At 39.6% G+C, this 16212-nt stretch overlaps 1 protein-coding gene across 7 annotated transcripts in view; it reads right to left on the reverse strand.

The window, feature by feature from the left end:
• ATP7B (ATPase copper transporting beta) overlaps positions 1 to 16212 on the reverse strand; it is a 47754-nt gene that overhangs the window by 12943 nt on the left and 18599 nt on the right. For all 7 annotated transcript variants that reach the window (XR_010356241.1, XM_064408853.1, XM_064408856.1 and 4 more), the window contains 13 exons: positions 12931 to 14158; positions 11215 to 11451; positions 9946 to 10109; positions 8951 to 9112; positions 7440 to 7516; positions 6905 to 7079; positions 6122 to 6355; positions 5842 to 5933; positions 5595 to 5722; positions 4355 to 4509; positions 4034 to 4168; positions 2970 to 3164; positions 1278 to 1460 (listed from right to left, as the gene is read on the reverse strand). Coding sequence is in view for 6 of the 7 variants with exons in the window: in XM_064408853.1 (XP_064264923.1) it covers positions 1278 to 1460; positions 2970 to 3164; positions 4034 to 4168; positions 4355 to 4509; positions 5595 to 5722; positions 5842 to 5933; positions 6122 to 6355; positions 6905 to 7079; positions 7440 to 7516; positions 8951 to 9112; positions 9946 to 10109; positions 11215 to 11451; positions 12931 to 14158 (3165 nt within the window). In the remaining variant the exon portion in view is untranslated. The remainder of the gene's footprint in view (positions 1 to 1277; positions 1461 to 2969; positions 3165 to 4033; positions 4169 to 4354; positions 4510 to 5594; positions 5723 to 5841; positions 5934 to 6121; positions 6356 to 6904; positions 7080 to 7439; positions 7517 to 8950; positions 9113 to 9945; positions 10110 to 11214; positions 11452 to 12930; positions 14159 to 16212) is intronic.

A 16212-nucleotide genomic window follows, 5' to 3' on the forward strand; every position in this document is an offset into this window, starting at 1 on the left:
GCTTTTTCTGGTAGTTCAAGGATGAAAAAGTTAGATTGGTGGTTCATGACTTCACCCAAGACTAGGAACGAAAAAAAAAATTTAACATTAAGAGACTCAGCTGACAAACGATGCAACTTCTAATTAACCTCACAGACAGGCTGTGGTGGATTAGACCTTTTTGTATATATGTAAGAGTACAGTGAAAAACTGTATCTAATTTCTGGAGGAATCTGTCTGGGTGTTAGGGAAACTGGGTTTTTCTGTTGAGTTAGGGAGAGAAGCCAGTGAGTACCTTCAAGATGAGATAAAGGGATTATCAGGACAAGTTATCAAAAAAAATTGAGAAAATATTAATTTGTAAACAAGGTATTCTGGATTGTCTCTGGAAGTTGGAACTATATGTACCTCTCAGTGATCTTAAAACACAGGGATGACTAGGCAGGAGGTAAGAATATCAGCCAACACTCTAGCATTACAATTCATATAAGCCATGATCCAGTAATAACTGCTGCATGGGATGACTACAGAACTGTCAGGACTAAAACAAATTTTAAATTAAAAACATAAAATAACAGAAAGGCAATTGGTTTGTTGCTTATAGTCTTTTTTTCCTTCTAAATTTATGTTTTTACTTCTAAATTTTATCACTGAAAGATCTAGTAAATTTGATATATTTTAAAAACTATTTTTCTCTAAATCAATTAATGATTTTTCTTAGCAGACACAGATTTTTTATTTACTTAGGCTTCCTATTTTCACTGTGACTTGTGTTTTGCTTATCCCTGAAGCTTGAGGAACACATGACATGTATAAATGACCTCTGAGGATATGTAAAATTTGCAAAGACTTGAGTAATCAATCAATTTATTTGTGAAACTCACAAATATTACAGTTTAATATTCAAGCTTTAAAGCCTTTTGCCTAATTTATTCAGATGAGCAAGTGACTAATACAAGTGACTATAGTCAGATAACATGAAATGTCATCACACACATTTTGCTTCATGATGTTATTTTAAGCATAAGTATTCCTCCTGCATATATTCCTTATTGTCTCATTAGTTCAAGATAAACTTAGCAAGTTCTTCCGTCAGAACTCCACATTGTTACAGAAAAGCACAGCTTAGGCAAATACACTGTCTGGTAACATCCAGACCAAGATGCACAACCATGCAATCTCCCAGTTTTCCAGTGTGTTCTGTTAAGGCAGCCCCTTTCCTCTGGGACCTGACCATTTTATACAACATTACTGCATTTTCACAGATGCCTTTCAGGATGAATAGGAAGGCTAAGTACCTCTTTGCAGTATTTAGTGACCGCCATTCCTAAAGGATGCTCGCTGCTGGCTTCTGCTGTACCAACAACAGCCAATACCTTCTTCAGGGGCAGCACAGCTGTGTCTCCCATCAACAGCACCCTCATGACTTTAGGAACTCCATAGGTGATGGTCCCAGTTTTATCAAACATCACAGTCTTGATCTGCAATAAAGAAACACAGTTACTGCCTAAGCCCTGCAAACACAGGGATGCTTGTATGTTTATGGCACATAAATACAGCCAAGACTCTGATAAACAGTTGACTATATCCACACAAAGACAGAATAAATCTACAGAAGCAGGGATTCCTCGAGGTACCTTGAATTATCTGTACAGCAGGTCTCCTTATACTTTCTTATTAATTCTTCAGAAAGCTTCAAGATCGTCCTGTGCCCATATCAGAATCCCAGACAACAGTGTAGTTGTATGACTAAGACGCACACACAAAGGACAGAACATGCACTCACATGCAGGAGTCATGTAATAGCACCTTAATCACCTTTACCACAAGGTATGTGATGCAAAGAGGGCTTTTTTGAATGCAGTTCTAAACAATTAACAATAACACTGAGGAAAGAGGACTCAGGAAGTGGTTTGTTCATACAGAAGGTGTAAAGGGTGCAAGAAGTTCAAGAAACAATAACCTAAGCAAAATCGATGTCATGCTATTCACCAAATTCAGCCATCACTTGTCAGCCAGGCCAATGGGTCTTGAGGAATCAGAAATGAACCAAAAACCACAGCCCCACATATACTGGAACCCAAAGATAAAGTCAATTCTAATCCTGAAAATAAACACAGCAGAGAGAAACACAAACCCCACAAACTTAGCAAAGTAAGCACTTATTCCACATCCAGCTATTCCAACACACCAACTTTGCAGAATCACACAGGTCACCTAATTTTCACAGCCCTGACCATAGCCTTGCTTAGATCCAAAAGGTTAAAAACTTCCAGCATTAATTAGCAGTCTTTTTTATTTTTTCCAGACCTTGGAAAAACTTCTGGTCGAGTAATAAAAAGAATTATCTGATTAACTCGCTGTTACCATCCTCCTCCCTTAAAATGTTCTGCATATGTCTAATACAGCCTATCAGAGCATGGTTATGATGGTTATTTTCTTTTCAGTGGCTGTGGACACGTCAAACCTCTTTCTCCTTCAACCTCTTCTTCCTCTTTGTGTAATTTTTGTGTCTTTGAAGGTTTTTTCCTGCCTCCTTTCTGTCTTTCTTTTCTATACACTAAAACAACATCAAATAATTTTTTCCTTGCATTTTACATTTTAAACTACTGATCATGAACAATATGCATTTCACAACAGGTCTCAGAAGAAAGAAAAAACCTCAGTGGATTACTGGCTGTTTTGCAGAAGAGGATTAGCACGAAGAGGATTGCCATGAAGAGGATTAGCAACCTCACAGTCATGAGATTGTAGGGTATTGTTGGCTCTCAACACTTTGCTGTGACTGCTTTGAAGAAGGTTTGATTTACTTTCTTAACCTTAATGAGCAGCAATCAATTAAAGGGAAAAAAGAAAAAAAAAGGGAACAACTTTCCTTTCCACTATCTTTCTCTTTCTTTGGACATGCAGGATTTCCTGGAGAATTATATTTCATATAGCAATAATAACTGGGTAAGCTACAAAAGTAAAGTACAGAATGAACTATTAACCTGATGTGCCATTTCCAGGGGTTTTCCACCTTTGATGAGAATACCATTCTGCGCAGCCACTCCTGTGCCCACCATTACAGCTGTGGGGGTAGCCAGGCCTAAAGAGCAAGGGCATGCAATGCTCAGCACAGTGATTGAGGTTTGAAATGCAAACCTCAGTATTATTTCAGCTTTTGAAATGTTTTTGCTCTGATTCTGCAAGAAGAGGGAAGAGAAGAGGTAAAAAAAAGAAAGAAAGATATGTAAGATTGCCAACAGCAGATAACATAGGTGTACAATCAACCACAGTTGTTTCAGAAAACACATTTATCTGGAAAACTTCAGTACAGGAAATCAATTATTGTTACTGTAATGCTAAAGAAAGGTCAATGTTATTATTTTTTTATGGCAGTATTTTCTGGATTTTTTTGCTGCTCAAGCATACAAATGTTTGTTTCTGCTCTGAGACTCCCAGATGTCAACATAACTTGTTGGAATTTCCTTTAAAGCTTAGCAAAGGAGAACACTATTTCCATATACACAGATCCCCCCAGTTGCTGAGCATAGCAAATACACATCCTAAAGATAACAGAAGCTCAGCTTCTTTCTCAAGCCAAAACCACTATCTGCCATCAGAAACAGGAATGCCCACAAAAATTTCAGGCATAACAGGAATGGCTCAGCTCCTTGCAATGCAGCTATAGATCATGTTCAGTCCAGAAATGCTGTCAATAATTTCCATTTGTAAGGACCCCCATGCAGAACTAAGGGATAAATGCAAAAATATATTTATACCTGCAGATTTTAAATAGCATAATTATATGCTCTGCACAGAAAATACCATGTTTTACAGAAATATTCACAGAATATTCTGGGTTGGAAGGAACTCACAAGGATCATCAAGTCCAACTCTTAAAGTAAAAGGCCCATACAAGGATTGAACACACAACCTTGGTGTTATTACTTAACCAACTGAGCTCCTCTCAGGGTGATTATAACATCAAAACCTATATAGAAACGGTTTGTTAATTACATTGGAAGACATCCCAACACAAAAATTCAGTTATAATAATAAAACTACTTACAGGAAAATATTTTTTAATAATATCAAAATTTACAAAACCAATTGTGATCCATACTATCAATGTCACAGTTGAAATGATGATGATAAATGGAACAAAGTATCCACTAAATTTATCTGCCAGTTGCTGGATGGGAGCCTATAAAAAATAAACCCAGTTATTTGCATGTTCATGGTCGAAGCACGTAAATATGCAGAATTCATGAAAATACACAATAGTTCTGGAAAAACACAGTTTGCTGAAATGTATAAGTATCAAAACATAGAATCTTTTTATTATTCAATCAAAATCTGTGAAAAACGTTTTCTTCTCCGTTATTTTTACCTTTGACATTTGAGCTTCTTCCACCAATTTCACAATCTGTGCCAGAGTGGTATCATTACCAACATGAGTTGCATTAACAAGAAGTGAACCATATGCATTTATAGAACCAGCAATCACTGTGCTCCCAGGCTTTTTAATGACTGGCATAGGTTCCCCTGGAAAGAGAAGGTAAGAATAAATGAGCCAATACACCTAACAGCATAAACCATTAGCACACAGCTAATTCTATGCTAGCAAAATCAGTAGGCTAAGCAATAATGACCAGAAATCACATACTAGGTATCTCTGTCTGGTGAAGACATGGATAGATAGTGTTATATTTTTATAAACCTTTTTATAGGATTAATTTCCAAGCAAATGTTGTTTCCTTGGTCGTAACTTTTCAGCAAACCATCCCTCAAAAGGGCAAGGAGCAAATTGGTAGGAAAAGGTACTTCTAGGAATTTCTCCATTAACACCTGGCATAGCAATGGGAGTTTGAGAAATTTGTCTTTATCTCCATGACCCTGAGTTTTCAAAGACCAGAAAGTTTTTCTGTGGAAAAGCTCCTGTTCTCCTGCTACCTCTGCATGAATACTAGCTCTAAAACATCTTTATTTTCTCTATTTTTAGTGGTAGCAATAACAACTGGTTCCCTGAAGCTAAAGGTGTCCCTGTTTCCAAGTAAAGTAAAAACAGAACTAGAACAAGTAATCCAATGCCAATGCAATTTTTAATATATTTTACTTTATTTATAAGAATTGTAAAATGCACTGAATCCATACTATATTTATAAAATGAAATTAAAATTTCAGAAGATGTAAAATGTCCTGTGATCCTTAATAAACATCAAATTTTGAGGCTTTCTTTCCCCCTCCTTGCTCATTGAGAGAGCCCTGTCATACAAGTCCAGCATCTCATCAATATTTCCACATCATCCTTTAGAACTTATTTCTGAGAAGGTACCACCTCTACAAATACATTCCAGGGGAAATTCCAGCCAGATCACTGGAATAATGACAATACGGTTATAACTCTACCCATCCCATCAGTAGGTTAGTAAGTGGCCAGACTGAGAGGAAAACCTTCTGTTTTTTAGGGTGGCACAGATGCAGGATTTGAATTCAAGCTTACAAAGCCACAGCATCCATTAAGGTGGGCGGCTATTCAGACAGCAGTGTTTGGGTTGGGTCTGCTCTCTTTTCTTGTAATAAAGAGCTCCAGAAGATTTCACTTCTTTGTGTAAGATAAGGGAAGTTACCAGTAATGAGAGACTCATCTGCCATAGAACTGCCGTCAATGACCTTTCCATCCACTGGGAACTTTCCACCAGGAACAACTTTTATAATATCACCCCTTTGAACCAGTTCAACAGGTACTTGCTCCTCCCTGTAGAAGACACAAGTAGAACAGGCAGGTTACTTATGCTATCAGCTTTCATGTTAACTGGATCAAGCCTAGTTTGTGACCCAGGCAGGCTGAAGGGATTTTGATTTGTAAATGCATACCTAACAATAGAGTGGCCAGGTCCAAGAGTCACCACAGTGGCTTCTGTGGCTTGAAGAGACATAAGCTTAGCAAGAGCTTCTGAGGTCTTACCCTAAAAAGCAGAAATTAATGCTTAATATATATTGAGATATATAAATGCTGATATGTACTTAACACAATGAACTCTAAAAAAACCTTTCATGTTATAGACTACACCAGAAACAGCTGACTCAAAATTCCTCTGAGTAGTTTATTTTGCTCCTATCATAAATACACAACATTTGTGTGAAGATGAGTTACCTTGGCTATGTGCTCCAGCCATCTGCCGAGCGCAATGAACACAAACAACATCGGAGGAGTGTCGAAGAAGGTGACAGGGCTCTTCTCTGCCTTTTCAATGATTGCTACTATCAGGATCACGCAGGAATACACATAAGCAATGGTCGTGGCCAGTACGATGAGCACATCCATATTGGCCGTCTTGTGCCGCAGGGACTTGTAAGCTTGTACGTAAAAATACCATCCACCAAGGAACTGTTGGTGTGAGCAGGACAGACTCATATTGAGATCACAGAGTACATAATACTGCCCAGAGCAGAATTAAAACCATGCAGGACATAAGGGAGGGCACTTTGCTTGCTGGCCCAAGCAAATTTGATACTGATATAACTTCAGATCTACTTGGAGACTGACTCCATTGACATTCTCTCATTTGCACTTCTTTTTTCTCAAAACCAACAAATATCATCCTTTTCCTCAACAATGCAAAGTACACAAGGCATTGAAAATGAAAGGATTTACCTACAGCTACCCAATTTGTTTGTAGATGATTAGGTATCTCTTTATTTTAATATTACCTTCTCCACTTGGAAACTATCAGATGCAACTTTGGCAGGAGTAAGAGCTATGAATAAAACCAGAAAGGATAACTTACAGAAAAATGCCATTTTGTTCAGCTTAGGTGGTGCAGACAAGAGGGCAGGCCTAATCCACTCAATCTTTCAATTTCTGTCTTTATCACATCAGATTACATAAATGGGAGATTAATACAAAGCAAACCCCTAGCAAGTAGTATGGACATACCTGAACAAAAGTGCACAGGATAAAGAAGAGAAGATTCAAAATAGATAATCCAGGAATGAGGTTCTGTTCCAGCACCTTAGACCCATGGCCTTCACCACTGGGTATTTGCATATAAATCATTATAACTACAACTGGGATACCAAAGACTAGGCTGTACAAGAAAGATTTCCTCCACCTGAAAAAGAAAAACTGTAAATCCATGGGTTTTTTTACACCCCACTCAGGCCCAGCTGTGCTGGTAGTGCAGGGCTGGGTTATTAGCACTGCACTAACACACAGCTTTGGGATATTTGCAAAGATCCAGTATTTTGGAACAACTTCAGTGTCTGCAACATGTTTAACTGTACAGACTTCTGGCAGTTAAAAACTAAAACTAATGAAAGTAATAAAAGTACTTGAACCAAATGGCGAATGGTAAAATTAAATATGCTTTACACAAGAATAATATAATTAACTGGGAAGAGTGCTGAGGGAAGTAGAGTTACAAGATATGATCTAGACATGTTCTTTAGTGAGAGAGAAAAGAAATACTTACTGCTGTATTTCCTTTTTATGACTCAGGTTATGTGCATTTGGAGCTCTTTTAGCCACAGAAGCATGAAAGCCAATTTCCTTTTTATTGAAACGGAAGCAAAGATAAGTTAGTTTTGATGAAGCTAACCATATTACTTACTACACATTTAAATTACACTACTTTTAGAAGAAATGTCAGAAAAGGACACTGTTCCACATTTAATAAATTCCAGCCCCTTATTTACTTTTAGATTCTGCCAAAATGAGGATATTTCAGTCAGTAGTCAAAATTTGGACTGCAAAGGACTTCTGGTACCTATAGATGAACAGAGTGTATAGATGCAGTAAGTGTCTAAGTTCTTAGGCATGGGGAGCTTCCACTGAGAGCTGGAATTCTACTGCACTCCTCCTTAAGGAAATTATATGCCCTTTCACACCCTCTAGAATAATCAGGAGATATGGGACATAGCACAAAGGAAGTTAAAATGAACAAGCCACTGGGAGCTTGACAACCTTGTGAGCAAGTCCCTAACACTGCAGTTTAATAAATACACCTGAAGTTGAAAATTAAAGTGTCTAAAGTAAGTTTAAACCTGTAGGACAACAGACTGCAGGGCAAAGCAGCCCAGAAACAAAACCAAACAAGCTTTGAGTCACTTGGGTGAGTTACTGCAGTTGAATCATGCCTCCTGCCCAAACACCCTAAAAACCCAAAGGACACTTGCAAGAGCAATACACTTAAACTTCCTACCTGCATCATTAAATGCTTCTGTGGCAAAGTGTGCTTTAGAGAACCACTCTGCCAGCCTGAACAGTGTACTAGTTAACATGCTAATAACTGCTGCTGCATCATTTCTGTGGTCTAGCAGCTCTTCTCTGAATAAATATTCTAGAGCATGGAAGGCAAACAGTCTCTGCTGTCCTCCTGACTATTCACTGCATGCACCTCATACAGTATGATCACTTTCCTTCTGGTGGGACAAAAAAGAAAAAGGTTTTGTCCACATCTGGGCCATCATAACAGTAGATTTTATGATCTGTGTGATTACTGGTAAACCAGGATTTTTTCATTTAGTATCGGGCTGTTTCCACTCAAATGATGTAGGGATAGATGCAAGTGTGTACAGAGATATCTAATGCTTGTGGCATGAGCTGTGGCAAAACTTCCTTTACAGCCTTTGTCACTGTCAAGAGAAAGAAGTACTTTTTTTCTGAATTAGCAACACTTCACTGAAATGACTGTGATTTTACACACAGAATTCCAAGAAATGAATATATGACATTTTTGCCAGGTAAAGATTTAAAAAAAGGTTTATTTTGTAGTTTTTAGTGTGTGTTCTTAGAGTGTGTTTTTAGGCTGGGGAGCCTGTGCATTCCTGTGGAGCACAGCAGCCTCACCACAAGAGCATAAAAACATAGCAATAACTATGGCATCTACAAAATCAGTGAAACCTCTCAAATATCAGCTGCTTTATTTCCTTCTAAATTGCAACATGTAATTGTCCATACATAAAAAAAAATTCCAGAGCCTACCTTGATTGCTTTTATAATATCTCGAGGACCAATTATTTCAGGATCGAACTGGATGTGAGCTTTGCTAGTTGCAAGTGCAACTGAGGCAGAGAATATGCCATTTGTTCTCATGAGTTTGGATTCAATATTGTGAACACAAGAAGCACAAGTCATCCCTATAATCTAAAGAAAAGACAATTTTGGGTAGTTAGCAATCCCCCACATTCACCCAGTATTTGTGGGTGTACTTGAGACAAGGCCTCAGCATAAAGGTTTTATAGAGCTGTCTTAAATGATACAGAGCTGAGAACATAACTATCCATTCTCATTATAAAATTGTGCAGACAGCAGATATAGTCACAGCCATGCATTTGCAAGGTAGCACTCAGACATGCTATTAACTGTAAAAGTATAACTAATATGGTTCTATCAACACGAATATTAATATTGGCCAAAGCCAAACTCTGCATGTGTAACTTCATCTCTCTTAAATTTTCCTGTGGCTTCAATAAGGCATGTCACCACTTTGTGACCTATTAACACTGCAGCAGACTGATGTTCTCTGTCTTGCAGTAAATATCTGCCAGAGAATAAAAATTAGCATTTGAGGAATCCATCCTTCAATAAGCAATTTACTAATTTTACTGATTTTATCCAAAGTTCCTAGACCTATATGCAAAGCCCTTAACATTAGCAATACGTATTTGTTGACAAACTCTCAGTTGCTCAGAGTCTGTATTAAAGTGCCTTAATGGAAATCTTCTGTTTCATTTCTGCTTGCTAAGAAAAGTCTAATCAGTACATAGAGCTGTCACTTTTTATTTCAGTGCTTTTGGATAAGTTCTTCTAAGACAAGTTGATTCTGTCTTTTCAGCAATTATAAAAAAAATAGTGTCACCAACCAGAACTGGCTGCTGAAGCCACAACTGCTCAAGCTAAGCTATTTGCAAGAAATTCAGTCTTCCAGTCCTGACTTTTCCAAAACAAACATGTAATTTCAAATACATATGACTTACAAGAAGCTCCACTTCCCCTTCTGTTTCTGCATTATTTTCCATGATGGTAGCTTCAAAACCCAAATTCTGGATCAGCTGTGCTATTTCAAGAGGCTGTATGAGTTCTGGCTTGTATTTTATCTCTGCTTTACCTGCCATCAGTGCTACCAACACTGAAACAATTCCTGCAGTGGCAATAACAAAAATATTAGATAATGTAGCTCCTTTGAGGGAAAGAAAAAAAACCCCAACAATTACAAGTGATTGTCAGCGAGGACAGTAACAACTTAGAGCTATTATAAGCCTGATGATTTCTCTCTGCTTCCTTCTAGTGTTGTTCCCTAGTCACAACAGCAATGTTTTTACAGAGACCCAGCCACACTGAGTCTCCCTTTAGCAATGAGAGGAATTGCAAGATTTACACACTGAAGGAGGTGAGTTTTGCTCTGATCTAATGAGAAAAAAAGGATGTTTGTAAGCAACCTTTACATCCACTGCTGCAAGATCTGCCCTGGACTCTTGTAGTTTGGAATGAGCCCTGCAACACAATGCTACACCTTTTTATTTTCCTGTTCTCCACCCCACCTTATTTTTTAATAAATAAAAAGAGCACAGAAATCTACATTTAGAATTGAAAATCAAAACATAAAGATCGCAAGGCAAAAAAAAATTGGTTTGAAGAGCTAATGCTTGTTTTGATTTCTAAATCAAGGCAGTGAGACCACCACTGGGAGGCTGGGGAGAGAGTAATCAATAAGCAAAACCTCCCAAAGGCATGCTGACACAAATGAAATCAGACATTGCTAAGGCTCCTTTGTTAATCTTCTACATGGCCAGAGGAAAGGCAGCCCCAGCCTGCAGACTTCTAGACCAATAAACACCACTGTGCCTAAGCTTACCCTGGCAGTGGAGCCATACAATTGTTTGCACCTGCTTGTGCAAATATGCCCGAGCATGCCCGAGCTCTCAACGGCTCTGGAGGAGAGGGATTGCTTTGTAAACCAACAAGGCCCTGAAAACTAAATGACAACCCTTTCTCTGTTCTTGTCTTCAGTTATTTGAATTTTTTATCACTTTACAACCTGCTACAAGTATGTTCATCATGTTTGCCCACCAGTGCAATAGGATAGTTAAACAGTCTCATAGCTACGTTAGCACTAAGACAGAGCATTAAGTCTATTTAACTACCAGATGTTGTATGACAGCCCCTTCTATCAATCTAATAGAACACCTTTTCCATCCCATCATCCCTTATCATTAGACTCATTATAGGAACCTTAAATTTATTACCATCTTCTTTCTGTAGATTTCTTTCAATGGTAGACACACACGATGCACAGGTCATGCCTGTGATTTGTAAAACACACTTTTCTTCTGTGGCTCCACGGAGCTGGTTTGACCCATCAGGGTGAGGACTGTCTGGAAGAGCATCTGAGGAACTTTCTTGATGAGGAGGCTCTGGAGCTCGAGGCTGCACAGCAGCTTTGCTGGCATCAGGCTGGCACCTGTGTTCTCCAGTGGCAGTATCTTGAATAAATGCACAATACACTGAACTATTTACAGTGGGACTGGATGACCCAAAAGTACAAAAAAGTCACATTTATCAACCACACAAACATTCACAGTTGTTTAGAAGGTGACACAATAACCTTGGTCTCTATATGGAAATAATATAGGTTGTTACTATGCTTATGAAAATACATATTCACCTGTGCCACTCCCATGACCATCTAACTCTACAAAACTAGCTTTCCACATTCAGATGGCAAATGATTCCCTCCAATTTCAATGTCCAGAGCTGTCAGCTACCTCCACTTAATAAATATATATTGGTATCTAGAGGGTCCTTATCCAGCACAGAGAATGTATTCCAGTCATACCCATTCTGCCATTGTTGCCTTCTATGCTGGACTCATATTACTTCATCTCAAACAAGGAAAACAACAAGTTTCTCAACAGGTTTCCCTTTATGGCTCAGTATTCACGCTGCAAGTACTGCAAAATAAGTATTGGAAGCACCCCAGAGACCTGAACACAAACAGGCCTCTTGCAAACATTTTCATTTTTTGCCAGATATTGAACAGACACACAACAGTTCCAGCTGTGTTCACAAACTACCTCCCTTGGGCAGAAGTTTGTGTAAAGGAGCAGGAGTTGCTTCAGAACGTGTTATACACAGGGGGTATCTCCTTTTCCAGATGGAGTGGAAGCCTCCTCCTCATTTGTAGTAGTACCACAGATTCAGAGGGATTGGACCCATGGGAGAAGTGAATAAGATGTGGTTTTTTGTGATCAAACTACTTAATTTCAGGTAAACTACATCAGTATTTCAAAGCAAATATGTTTAGTTGAAGCAGGTAAAAATTGCCACATTCAAAATTTGTGAGAGGAGTCTGTGCATCAAAACAACTTTTTAAACATTGAGCACATGTACAAAATGCATACACTGATGCAACTGACATGTAAAAGCAGCTGTTCCCAACAAAGAGTACCTGCATTTTGCCACTTAAAGCAAGGTTTAGTGAAGTAAGGCAGGCAAAAATACTCAAGAAATAACGGTCAAAGGCTAAAGACACTAAAAAGAGCTTTTAGCTAGGTAAAAAGTGGTTTTAAATGAAAGATACTCCATTAAGTTTACAAGTTTTAGTATTCCGGAACATAAATGCAAACACTTGGATTGACAGATCTACTTACAGCAGACATAGGAGGAAACCTGCTTCAGGGGGTAAGGGGATGAGCTATTTGAAAGGCTCTGTACCTCAAACCTTTTGGCTTCATAATGTAACTCAGCTCTTACGCTCACTGCTGCAGTTGTTAAGGGCTGAAACAAGGTGCTTTACAGCTGAAACCTCTCTCCCTTGCTAAGTGAGGTTGCATCAGGCCAGGCATTCAGAACAGACAATGTCAATGTGATGCTCTACGAGTTTCTCTCCAAAAAGGAATCTCAATGCAGACCCTGCATGACCCACCTTGGCACGCTACCCACAGAAGAAAAAACGCTGTTACCTGTCAGCACAGAGGCATCAAATCCCATGTCTTCTATGGCAGCTCTTAACTCTTCTTCACTAGTGACAGCTGGATCATAGTGTATGGTCCCAGTACTGCCAGCTAGAGAAACTGCTACATGCTGCACTCCTTGCCTCTGTGACATGGCCCCTTCTATGGACTGTACACAAGAATTGCAGGTCATGCCATCAATCTTAATCACAGCCGTATGTGTTGTGCCTTGTGGTGGCTGTCTGACGACACTGTACGTGAAAGCACCTGAGGGAGATACTGCCTTATTTGCTTCTGAATCACTAAGGAGGCTTACTTTAAAGTTTCCAGGTGGAAGGGATTCGATAGCTTGCTGCACAGCTGACAGGGTGATTAAATCTGGGCTATACTGTACCACAGCACATTTATGCTCCAAAGACACTTTAATACTTTTTATGCCAGGAAGATCTGATATATTTCCTTCGATGTTTCTGACACAGGACTTGCAGTGCATGCCCTCTATCTGTAGAGTCACTGTTGCTGTGCTACCCATCTCGGGGACCAGCAGATCCAGCCCATCACTCCCGACACTTGCCGGTGTCTCCCTGGGGTTTGCATTCTGCAAGCGCTGGAGATCAAGGGCACCCAGCTTCAAAGGGGCTGATTTACTTTTAATGGTGCAGTCGTACCCCAGGTCACTGATGTGTCTCTTGAGGTCATCAGGCTGAATGATGTGAGGATGGTAAGCAATAATTGCTTCTTGGTTATCAAGTGACACCTTGATTTTTGCTACACCGTGCAGTTTCTTAATCTTTCCTTCAATATTGGTGACACAGGACTGGCATGTCATGCCTTCTACCCGAAGCTTAGCTACTGCTTCTTTCAAGCTTGGCAAATTTACAGTTGCTGTTGTCAACTTCTCTTCTGCTATGTTGGCATCAAAGCCCATATCCAGAATTTCCTGGCAAATCTGTTCAGGGCTTATTTCCAACTGCAGATACTTGATAACAGCATTGTTCTGTTCAAGGGAGACTTTAATTCTCAAAATGCCCTTCACCTTGGAAATTCGGCCTTCTATTGACTGCACACATGACTGGCAGGTCATTCCCACAATGTTGACTACCACAGTGTGCTCTTGGGAAGGTGGAGAGGGCATGGTTTCAGAGCTTGCCTCATAGCCCATGTTGTCGAAAGCAAAATTATGTTTCATTGTAGGCTTCAGCTCACATCCAGGGGGAGAATCGATGTTGGGCAAAGCCTAAGGAGAAAGTGGAAAAGTGAAAATAAATGCATGTATCCTTAGCCCTGTAAAAGCAACAACAGTCTTCATATGCTCTCAAGCACATACTAGAAGTACTCTCAAGTTAGTCTATATGGCCAAAACCCTTTCCAACATTATTTTACACTTTGAATGTATTACCAGTGGGTTATGCCCATGATGACGAATCAGGCCTCTGAAAGTCTCTTGAGCAGCAATTTAGAAAATACTGACTAGAGAAATACAAGCAGAATTGACTCAATATTCCTACCCCAACCAAGTAATTTAAAACTTGAGTTCTCTGCAGCCACAGGACACTCCCATCACACAGCCTGAGCTGCTCTTCAGAGCACACTGTCACTGGCACAGTGGGTCACAGTAGAGAGTGTGCTGGCTGCCTCTCCAAAAAGGTCATAAACTGGCCCAGTTTCGCCAACCTGCTACTTCTCAGGAGGAGTTCAAACCAAACCAAAGAAAACCAAAAAGCCAAGGAAATGAGAATCGTGACTTTTCCAGAAGCCTGAAACAAGTTGGTGCAGGGAAGGTTAGCTGCATGATATTTGAAGAGCTATTTGCACACACACAAAGGCCTGGGCTCTCTGCATTTAATACATAATCCTTTTGACTTGAAATCTGTATCTAACAAAGACTTTGAAAGACACAGAACTGTAAGCAGGTATTTTTACTATGGTTTAATTTCATTTACTACTTGTGAGGCACCTAAGACTATAAATTGTGCTACAGTAAGTCACTGATTTGATCCAACACTGATTTTCAGGATGGCATTACTGAAACAGGCCAGCCAGAAGTGAACTATCTCTCAGCCAGATCACAGCCTTTGCAATACTGGAACTCTACAGCTGAATGCACTCAATTCAACTGAAAATGAATTTTTTTTTTTAAGTGCCAATGCTTCTTACAGAACAAGTACTGAGAGCTCCAGTTGTTGGGGCCATGAGATGAGAAAGAATGAAAAGGGTAGGGACAAGTCCTAGATTGTCAGATTTCATGGAAAGAACATGAAAATTCATGTCCATGATTTAAGGCAACTTTAAATACTAGAGATTTAGATGAAAGCTGCTAGGATATTCTATTATCTTGCCTGCAAAGCCTTGGGCTCTTTGACATTCAACAAAACACCTGATGCTGGGGATTACTGCAGGGAGAGCCTGGAGAAGGGCCCACTGGATCAGGCTCAGTACTGCAGATCCTGTTCCTATGACCCAAAGAAGACTTATTTCTCAATACCACAGCATGGATGAGAAGCATTTAGGCTGCTTAGTAACACTAGACTGCATCCAGTTCATTTGATGCATTATTCAAAATTCATTAACTTGATTTTGTTTCACGCTTAGACAGCTTGGGAATAATGAGGTCTGGGGCCACAAAACCAGCAAAAACTTAAGAAAAAAATTTGCTTTCAGACTTTTCTATACTGTATTTGTTAGAAAAGGAGGACGAATGAGCAAGTCCAACTCTTCAAGATTATGGTGCAGCCCCTCAACTATCTTGACAGCAAACTGTCTCTCCTGCTCCCCCTCTTCTGCTTGGCCTCATGGCTGCACTCCAGGGATGCTGGGGAAGAAGAGTCAGAGGAATATTTTAGTCCTGGCATTCCCTTTTGCCTCTTCCTCCCATCCGCCTGGCAGCACCCAGGATACTGTTCTCCTTGCACCTCCCCTCCCATAAATTAGTGAAATCCCCAGCATAAATGGAAATGTGCCACAAGCACCTCCTTTCAAAACAAAGCATTAACAGGTAATCAGACTTCCCTGTGAAGGTGGTGCCCTGTTTAAGCACCACACAAAGACAACCAGAACATCCCCATTCTTGTGTCCTCCTATTGTTGTGACTTCCCACAATTTGAAATAATAACCTGGCCTTGTGTATGGGAAAAAAACCTGTCTGAAAACAGTCTCCCATCCACCACATTTCACATGTGGCCTAAACTCAAACTCTCATTGATGGTAAATTCTGCCTGAAGAGGAGTTAGGTGAATACTGTCTGTCATCCCCTCTTCCCTGTCCCCCAAGCACACTGCTCTTATCAAAACA

Source organism: Passer domesticus, chromosome 2 (assembly GCF_036417665.1).
Source record: "Passer domesticus isolate bPasDom1 chromosome 2, bPasDom1.hap1, whole genome shotgun sequence".
Taxonomy (NCBI): Eukaryota; Metazoa; Chordata; class Aves; order Passeriformes; family Passeridae; genus Passer; species Passer domesticus.